The 10,790-nt window shown below is 33.7% G+C and overlaps 1 protein-coding gene across 1 annotated transcript; it reads right to left on the bottom strand.

The window, feature by feature from the left end:
* Nucleotides 1-5,493: 5,493 nt before the first annotated feature.
* Nucleotides 5,494-10,254, bottom strand: LOC143050934 (uncharacterized). Its single transcript, XM_076224035.1, has 3 exons — nucleotides 9,390-10,254; nucleotides 7,763-7,999; nucleotides 5,494-5,553 (listed from the first exon to the last, which is right to left on the bottom strand). The coding sequence occupies exons 1-2, from the start codon at nucleotides 10,252-10,254 to the stop codon at nucleotides 7,773-7,775; spliced, it is 1,092 nt and encodes a 363-aa protein (XP_076080150.1). The 3' UTR covers nucleotides 5,494-5,553; nucleotides 7,763-7,772.
* Between the last annotated feature and the right edge of the window lie 536 nt (nucleotides 10,255-10,790).

Genomic DNA, 10,790 nt, shown 5'->3' with positions numbered 1-10,790 from the left:
CCATCCGTAAATGTTGTATTTACATATTAACCATTTGAGTTTATTACTTATAGAGAATATGAAGATTCATAACAAACATGTCAATAATCCAAAGTAAAACCAGATATGCAATGTTATAATCTTTATTAATCTTATTTTAGATGATGAATTAACAGGCACTCATTCAGTAGCTTAAACTTTGATAAAAAGAAAGGATGTTTACAGTCAATGGTAGTTGGCAATAAAACTGAATATGAAGAAACTATATTTGACATTAACAGATATTTTTGAAGATTGGTTTGAGCCTTTTAACGACTTAACAAGCTGATTAATATATGATTCTTGTTATGTTGTTATAAATACATTTTCGATAAACCATAGTCTTAGTACAAAATAAACACTGCTATGAAACCCTACTAGGCATCATAATTCACCATATATTTCTTTATCGAAGTGGGCTATCCTAGTCCGCATACTGTTGTGTATACTGTTGTTTGACTGTGAGTGCTTTGATATTGATCGTAATATTGTCTGCATTTGTGCTACACATGGTGAACTTGGAACCTCTATATACGTAGTTTCTTCTAATAGTTATCAAAAGTACCAGGATTATAATTTTATACGCCAGACGCGCGTTTCGTCTACATAAGACTCATCAGTGACGCTCAGATCAAAATAGTTAAAAAGCCAAATAAATACAAAGTTGAAGAGCATTGAGGACCCAAAATTCCAAAAAGTTGTGCCAAATACGGCTAAGGTAATCTACTCCTGGGGTAAGAAAATCCTTAGTTTTTCGAAAAATTCAAAGTTTTGTAAACAGAAAATTTATAAAAATGACCATATAATTGATATTCATGTCAACACCGAAGTGCTGACTACTGGGCTGGTGATACCCTCGGGGACGAAACGTCCACCAGCAGTGGCATCGACCCAGTGGTGTAAATAGTTATCAAAAGTACCAGGATTATAATTTTATACGCCAGACGCGCGTTTCGTCTACATAAGACTCATCAGTGACGCTCAGATCAAAATAGTTAAAAAGCCAAATAAATACAAAGTTGAAGAGCATTGAGGACCCAAAATTCCAAAAAGTTGTGCCAAATACGGCTAAGGTAATCTACTCCTGGGGTAAGAAAATCCTTAGTTTTTCGAAAAATTCAAAGTTTTGTAAACAGAAAATTTATAAAAATGACCATATAATTGATATTCATGTCAACACCGAAGTGCTGACTACTGGGCTGGTGATACCCTCGGGGACGAAACGTCCACCAGCAGTGGCATCGACCCAGTGGTGTAAATAGTTATCAAAAGTACCAGGATTATAATTTTATACGCCAGACGCGCGTTTCGTCTACATAAGACTCATCAGTGACGCTCAGATCAAAATAGTTAAAAAGCCAAATAAATACAAAGTAGAAGAGCATTGAGGACCCAAAATTCCAAAAAGTTGTGCCAAATACGGCTAAGGTAATCTACTCCTGGGGTAAGAAAATCCTTAGTTTTTCGAAAAATTCAAAGTTTTGTAAACAGAAAATTTATAAAAATGACCATATAATTGATATTCATGTCAACACCGAAGTGCTGACTACTGGGCTGGTGATACCCTCGGGGACGAAACGTCCACCAGCAGTGGCATCGACCCAGTGGTGTAAATAGTTATCAAAAGTACCAGGATTATAATTTTATACGCCAGACGCGCGTTTCGTCTACATAAGACTCATCAGTGACGCTCAGATCAAAATAGTTAAAAAGCCAAATAAATACAAAGTTGAAGAGCATTGAGGACCCAAAATTCCAAAAAGTTGTGCCAAATACGGCTAAGGTAATCTACTCCTGGGGTAAGAAAATCCTTAGTTTTTCGAAAAATTCAAAGTTTTGTAAACAGAAAATTTATAAAAATGACCATATAATTGATATTCATGTCAACACCGAAGTGCTGACTACTGGGCTGGTGATACCCTTCTAAACTTGACAATGGATTATCTTACGGCGGTAGGAAATATCTATATTTGCGAAACTATAAGGTTAGCTTTCAGTAATATTAATGTTTCAGATGAAGGTTATATACGTGTAACTTCAAAAATTATAAGTTGAACACTACGTTTGGTTATATGAAGACTATTACATATATACCAACAAAACAAAGCTTTGCATACAAACTTTTGGTACTTAAAATTAAATGATAAAATGTAACTACCTGTTTCTGGTTAACTATCCCTTTAATTACGTCTCTTCATCATCAGCCATTCAAAGTCATAAACTACAATCTTCATCAGGAAACACTTATACTTCACAAACGGAAATTTAATACTCACCGTTTTATTTAATGGAGAAATGGGAAAATAAGGAAATAAAATCAATCTCGTAATTTCAATATCTTACAAAAAAAATGTTTTATAATCAATAATATTATTTTACTGATTTTAATTAAGCGTTTATTTGAAATGTCTAATACATATTCGAGTCTTGAGCAAAAGTGTTTTATTTTCAATGTAGAGAAAACATATTTTCCTGGATGATTTTAACCATCAATCCTTTTTTTACGATGTTGACTGTTGTGTCTACTTTTTTGTCTTGTTTATTTGTGATGTCTGTTTGTTTTGTTTACACCAGGCTGTCAATATAATTGAATTTTAAACGAATGTCATACACGTGATAGGTTTAGCTAACTATAATACCAGGTTTAATCCACCAATTTTAAATGACCAATAGCCCGTTGTTATCCATTCGTTAAATGTATTTGGGCTTTTGATTTTGCCACTTGGTTAGAGAATTTCCGTTTAAAATTTATCTCAGAGTTTGTTATATTTCATTCTAATCATTTGAATTTGCCATTTGATTATGGACTTTCTGTTTTGAATTTCCCAAGATGTTCTGTATATTTGTGTTTTTTTCGGGGAAAAGGGGAAAAAGGGGGCGAGGGGGGGGGTGCCTCTTTATTATGAACTTTCCGTTTCTTCATCAGTCTCTGTCCGTCTTTTTTAAATTAGAATTTTTTCAGATTATTTTCTATTTTTAGGTTTTCTGTTTTTTCACTTTTGTTTTCTTTATAAACAAAATTAATGCCTTCCATCAACCTCAGCAATACCATATACAAAAGGACCCGAAATTACTAATGTGAAACCATCTTAATGAGAAAAACAAAGGATTAAATTGTGTACAACAAAATTTATGACAAACATAACATTTTTTTAAAAAGTTATTTGTCATACTTCTTGTTCTATGATCCAATGCAACGAAAGAACACGTACTCACTTTATCATCATAAAAGTGTGCATAACTTGAAGCCTGGTTACAATCAATCTTATGTCGATCCGCAATTTGAGCAGAACTATATGGATATTATTCCTATGCGTTTCTTCACTACATTTAGGCGCACCGAGATATAATTAAGGACCGAAATCTATAAATGAGGTCGCAATAATTGTAATGATAACGAATTTCTAATCAGTACATACTCTGTGTTTATTCTGTGGTAAGTTACCAATTCGTTGTTGACATGAATGACATTTTATAATTTTACAGTTTGCAAAAGTATGAAATACCCTAATTACTCAGGATGTTCTTATCCCAGGCAGTAAACCTTAGCTGTTTGTGGCACATTTTTGAGAATTTTGGGTCATCAATGCTCTTCATCTTGGTACCTTTAATTACTATTAGCAAGTCGTTATAGTATGGTCAAACTGATTTAAAACCCGTCTAAATTTCATTCAGTTAATTGAACAACCAACCTGTTATCTTGATTATATGTTTCGTTGAATGATGAAGACCTCATTAAATAAACTTTTGAAATTTATTTGATCCTTCTTCAAATGCTTATGATATTCACAGTGATAACTGACCTTTAATCTGAAACAATCAATTGATAACGGTTTACAAATCTTTTATTTTTTCAAAACAATAAAGATTTTCCACCCTCGTTATAGATTTACCAAGCTGCATACTAATCTTATACTCGAAAGTAGCTTATGAGTTTTTGAAGAAAAAACGCACGTCTGAAGAAACCATTTTTGAACCTGGTATCTTACGATGAATTTACCCTAGATTTTGATATTTCATTTTTTACATCGACAAACTACTCAATAATTCAACCTTAACAGGAACTGATCTGAACCAACAACTTAATATTGACCTTGAAAACTATAGTGTATAAAGGAATGGATTTTTGCGATCAGTCAATGGTTATGAATAACAAAAACAAATTTTTTTTTTTTTTAATTTTGAAAAAATAATTTAGAGTTTCATTCCAGTTTAGACTCCACCGAATGAATAATCCAATGAGTAACATTGAGCGGCTCTAATCACATAAGAGTCAAGAGTCAAAACGCCTGTGCCGACATGTTAGTTGTGCATTTTCCAACATATTAGGTGTTTAAGAGATTGCAGCTCCTCCTTAGATTTTATTGAACGTCACCAGTGTCTGAACAGAAAGTTGATGAACCAGGAGTATGTCAAGGAACTTCTCGACATTTTTCTAAAACGAAATCTTTGGAAGGTACCAAGACCTTGTTATTAAATATTGCGTGTCAATGCAATTTCACAAATAATACACGATGGTCTCGAAGCCTAGTGTATGCGTACTGACGTTGTTTATCATCTTAATTAGTGTCTTCACTGTCTTTTTTGGGGGATATCTATTTGACATGGCTCTGTACTTGTACGTCCCGACATTGTTTTGATTGGACTGTATTTCATACATGCTATTTTATTATTATTCTATTAATGTTTTGGGATTCTGATTCTGATTCGACGTTAGACTCAATGTTTGTCCCAATACTAAAAGTCTTTCAGTCATTTATTGGAAATTTGGCATACGAAGAAAGAAAAAAAATTATACCGTTTGTGCCCCTTTGTTTAATATTTGTTTGATGATATTTTGATTAAGAAGCTTGTGGTGCGTGTACGTCCTATCATTATTGTTTGTGATGTTTTCGTAGTCTTGCTTGTTTTGCTTTGTCTGTATGCCCTTGGTGTTACTTTGGTGTATGTAGAGTGACTATGAACTCATACATCACGTTATTGTGTTATTGTAAACAGTGTTTGTTGCTTGCCTTCAACTTTGTTTCTTTGTTACATATATAACGTGGCTCTGTACTTTTACATCCCGTCATTTGGTATTTGTACTATGGACATTTTTTTTTGCTTCTCCTCAACTTTTGCTGGCTTATATGCAATTTTGTGCTTCTTTCTTATATATTTGCTTGATGTGTATTGATTAAAATTATAACACAATGCTGACTGGTTCATATTTTTACCTTTTATTGTCTGGTTGTTTAGTGCACGCTTTGTTGCGAATATAATTGAATTTGATGCGACTGTCAAACAAAAGAACATTTCAACTAGCTAGAAAACCAGGTTCAATCCGCTATGTAGTTCATAAGAAAACGCCTGTGCCAAGTGTATAATGACAGTTGTTTTTTTTTCTTTTTTTTTTGTGCTTGAGCTTTTGATTTTGTCATTTGATTAGTGACATTCCATGCATATACTGAATCATATTAAAAAGCAAGCATCAAGATGCAATTCATTTATTTACAACATAACAGAAGAAAGGTCCTTGACATGTCATTTATCCACCTACAAAAAAAAAGAAAAAAGTTATCAGTGAATGTATTAATCAATTCATCAGCTAATCTCCTCTATAATTACAAAGTAAACTATTTGATTCAAACAAACCATTATAGTTCGTATGTGTTTTAACATTAAAAATAAAAAGTGTGCACATAATGAATTATTTTTCTTTAGTCCAACAAACCATTAGGCACTAATAAGTCAATTTGTTTAAATTTGCAGATTTAATCTTAGAACTATACCGAGTTTTAACTCCTTTTTTAATACCAAGCATAGTGATACTCAGTTAGTCTACCTTAATTACGTTGAATAATGTTGTAATACGTATCTATGTAATCATACCATGGTTCCTCAATAACACTATTTAAATAATTTGTCATCGCAAAACGTGCAATAAACTGAATGCAATAACAGCTTTTTTCCATACTTAAAAGTTATAGAGAGCTGATAACTAGACTGAGTTTAACTGCTATTTTAATATGCAAAGTACTGATATATAATTAGTTACCTTAATAACTATTATTGTAAATTCAGAAATTAATGCGAGATTTGTATTATTGCGAATAATGCGACAGAGTTGAAAATGCAATAATTTAAACTCGCATTTTGTAATATTTTAACTGAATTAAGCATGACTTTTCTCAAAATCGTAAAAACTAAAATCGCATTTAAGATTAAAATGACAAAATCGCAATAATAAATTCACGCAATAATTTCTGAATTTACAGTAATGATGTTATAATACGTACATAAATGAGTGTATTGATTATGTAATCAAACCACAGTTCCTCAATAACAATTCTTTAATAATGCGTTTGGTATCGCAAAAATTAAATGGTAGTATTTAATAAAAAAAATACTATTGTCGATTCGGTTATTTATATTATGTACCTATGAATGACTGGTATTTGATAAATACATCACTCATTTTATAACAACCATTGTGTTTAAACTGTGTAAACTACTACTTCAATGTATTGTGGGAGGACTATTTTGATGTATGTTTTATGAATAATTTGTAATCTGTTAACACGCATACCTCGTTTTGTTCTTTTTTGCTTGATCTATCAATTGCAAGTTGTATGATTAACAATAGCAATATGATATCATTTATAACCTTTGATGTTATTAAATCGCTTCAGGACATACATGCATGTATTTAAATGTAACATTTTAATACGTTATATGTGTGTATGCTTTAGTCACACATACATGTTACTAGATATAGAATAATAGGTAGTTGAGTTTTTGATACTGACTATATCATATGGAATATCTAGATGAGCCCATTAGGTATAGTCAGTATCAAAAACGAAACTACCTATTATTCTGTTTATCGGTTATTATGACGTCACGCAATGTTTTGCCTAATATTTTCAGTGATACATTCAGTACGTTGATACTCGAAAATATTAGGCAATAAGATCAAAGGGTAAATATACGAATTACCGATAATATGGAAGAGTATGCCACTTCTATCCAGATCAAAGCTTAAGTTTGCCATAAAACAAGGTAACCAACTTTTTGTTCTGCATAAGAAATGCATATATCAAGTTCGTAATGTGACAGTTGTTTTTGCATTCATGTGGTGTGCTGAAGTTTTGATTTTACAAATAATTTAGTGACTTTACGTTTTTGCTTTACGTGTTAACTTTACGTTTTGTTTTGGTTTTATTTTAGTTTTCGTTTTTACTCGTGCTTGCTTGTTATGATATATATAATATTATATCACTAACGTATAAAACGTATACAATTACATTGTTTTAAGCTAGTTTCCAGTTTATGTTATGTCGATTCGCAATTGAAGAACCACATTATGAACGTCATTTCTACGCGTTTCTTTCCTACATTCATACACATATATATAGAAATAATTGCCAAAACAAAAGAAGCGTGTCAGGGAATAATTATAATTGTAAAGAATTTCATGAATATCAATAATGTGGTCATTTTTATAAATTTCCTGTTTACCAAACTTTTAATTTTTGAAAAACTAAGGATTTTCTTTTCCCAGGCATAGATTACCTTAGCCGTATTTCGCACAACTTTTTGGAATTTTGGATCCTCAATGCTCTTCAACTTTGTACTTGTTTGGCTCTATAAATATTTTGATATGAGCGTCACTGATGAGTCTTATGTTGACGAAACGGGCGTCTGGCGTATTAAATTATAATCCTGGTACCTTTGATAACTATCTAAACAAAATAGGTGTTACCTTGTCATGTTTAGTAAGCCTTTGGCTTACGCATGCCTCCAAATAGTCCACCTGAAGGTCGTCTGTTAATACCATACCCACGGTAACCGCCATTACCGGAAGCATTAGTAGCCCACCATGGCAGCCATTTACAACATGTTCTGTTCCACCAAGAATAGAAGGGCAGACGACATTGACTGCTGATTTGTATTTCTCCCTGACGACAGGACCAGCTACGACATGTACACCACCATCTTCCTGTAGAACAATAAGGAACTGGAAGTCTTAGAATTTAAGCATTCTAGGTAATAATTGCAAATACGTACAGCAAATTTAGCGACCAATTATATTATCAATAGACCTGTAGATTATAAAAAGGTGAATTACCTTTAAGATTTGATGTTTTAAGTATAAATAAAGTAATTCCAGTTTTCATAAAAAAAAAAATTAGTATATTTCGACACAGCATATAGCTCGTTTTTTTTCTTTGAATAACCGTTTGTATGGCCATTAAAACATCAATATACACTATCATCGCACCGATGGTAAAATATCACGTTGTGATTGGTTTAACGCCGTCACGTGGTGAACCCCTATGAGACCGTAGGGGATTAGTATATTTCATAGCGGGTTCTTGACGCGTTACTGCTGACGTCATCTATTAATGTTGTTTTGTTTCATGATCTTTTATTGCTTGTTTTTTCAACAAAACGCAGCAAAAAAAGTCCAGCGTGCGATAAATTCGTTATACGGTTAACTACTGACCCCCTACGGATCATATGCATAAAGGGTGAATAAAATCAATAGGGGATTCGACTTTTCCCCCGATGAATTTTACTAATCCTCTATGGATCCGTAGGAGGTCAGTAGCGAACCATATACTAGTAACTTATAATATTGTTCATGAAAGAAACATAATTCTATGATAGGAAGATATTTTTTTAAATATAAACCGCAAACATTTGCAAAAGATTGATACATATGAAATATTAACGCAAAACTAGTTGGTGGCATGGACAAAAACACTCATTGGTGACGCAAAACGCTAATTTCAACAAATAATTGACACTCGTATCAAGGAGTGTTAGACATTCATACATCTGTTAAATTAATTTTATGATAACAACTTTTATTCGTTTATCGATTATTTGTATTTGTTCGAAAAACATGTTTGCTTTACATATAAGCTATTTTTGTTTGACCAACTAGCCAAAACTTGTCCTGTATTTTTAGATAAACCAATATTAATGCCTCAAACATAAATTAAGACACCCCAACTGTCGAAAAGCTAACTGTTTTAATATAAAATATACCGTTTATTTTAGTTTTGAAATGTTGTTAAAAAAAAAGATAATTCAGGCGATATATAATAAGGACATATATACTGATTAAGATATCTTGATTTATTTATTTATCTAAACGTACATATATATGTATGAAGTGTAAAACGATTGTAAACCGAGTCTTTTATATCATAACTTTTATTTAAATATGAAACCATGGCTCCAGTTAGGAAACACATACACAAAAACGACAATGTGTGGATAACAATTACTAGTAGTTTAATGAATTTGAGGTAACATAATTTTCTTAATTTTCCATTTCTTTTCTATAACAAAATCAAATAAACAAGTAAAGCGGTACATACCTGCTCCAAATCCACCACCATTATTACCTCCGTACCCATATGGCCCACCCGGTCCAGATCCTGGTCCTGCACCACTGGGACCACTACTTATACTGCCTCCTAAACCATATGACCAACCAGTACCAGAACCCGGTCCAGCACCACCGGGACCACTACCTATACTGCCTCCTAAACCATATGGCCAACCAGTACCAGAACCCGGTCCTGCACCTCCGGGACCACTACCTATACTGCCTCCTAAACCATATGGCCAACCAGTACCAGAACCCGGTCCTGCACCACCGGGACCACTACCTATACTGCCTCCTATACCATATGGCCAACCAGTACCAGACCCCGGTCCTGCACCACCGGGACCACTACCTATACTGCCTCCTAAACCATATGACCAATCAGTACCAGAACCCGGTCCTACACCAACGGGACCACTACCTATACTTCCTCCTAAACCATATGGCCAATCAGTTCCAGAACCCGGTCCTGCACCTCCGGGACCACTACCTATACTTCCTCCTAAACCATATGGCCAATCAGTTCCAGAACCCGGTCCTGCACCTCCGGGACCACTACCTATACTGCCTCCTAAACCATATGGCCAACCAGTTCCAGAACCCGGTACTGCACCTCCGGGACCACTACCTATACTGCTTCCTAAACCATATGGCCAACCAGTACCAGAACCTGGCCCTGCACCTCCGGGACCACTACCTATACTGCCTCCAAAACCATATGGCCAACCGATTACATTTCCCTGACCTGGTATACTGCTACCCAGGGGAACACTACTGGCCTTATTGAGTGCCAAAGTTTGCTGAAAAGACAAAAGTATCGTCAAAATGGTAAATAAGCTTCTTGGTGTAGCCATTTGTACTGTTACTGGGAGAATGTCCTGTGAGAACCTATACCACATCTTTCTGTATTTATACAAACCTATCACCAGCTGAAAACAGTAAGAAAAACTAAATATAGAAAGTGATTGAAATCACACCATGCACTCAGTCGTCTTTTTTTCGATAATTTTATGTAACTTTTCTTTGATTCGTTTATTTGAACATTAATAAAGGTTAAAGGTTAAAGATTGAAACAAATAATCAAATGTAACACATGCTATCTGTCAATTGATCGTAAACAAGATTATCACCACAAAACACGTTTCTAAAGACCATTTCAACATTACTTTTGTAATGAAATATGCACTTTTATTTAGGTGTTTCTTAATATACAGTAGAGCAAAACCGTTTTGAACACAACTTTAGATTGATTAACGTCTGACTCATATATTGACCAGATCATGATATAGAACACATGGTGTCAGACTTTTACACACGGGAAAGCAATACTGTTATTTAGAAATAACTGCGTGCATTCATCATTGCGATATTTGAGATGATACAAAATAAT

Source organism: Mytilus galloprovincialis, chromosome 11, assembly GCF_965363235.1.
Source record: "Mytilus galloprovincialis chromosome 11, xbMytGall1.hap1.1, whole genome shotgun sequence".
Classification (NCBI taxonomy): domain Eukaryota; kingdom Metazoa; phylum Mollusca; class Bivalvia; order Mytilida; family Mytilidae; genus Mytilus; species Mytilus galloprovincialis.
Note: the sequence above shows the minus strand (reverse complement) of the source record. Positions and strands in the feature narration are given on the sequence as shown.

Bases quoted from the DNA above. Each gene is read 5' to 3' on its own strand.
- LOC143050934 (XM_076224035.1), bottom strand. From the start codon at position 10,254: ATGGCTACACCAAGAAGCTTATTTACCATTTTGACGATACTTTTGTCT. The intron at 8,000-9,389 runs GTATGTACCGCT...ATTGTTCTACAG, and splicing joins TGGTGGTGGATTTGGAGCAG to GAAGATGGTGGTGTACATGT.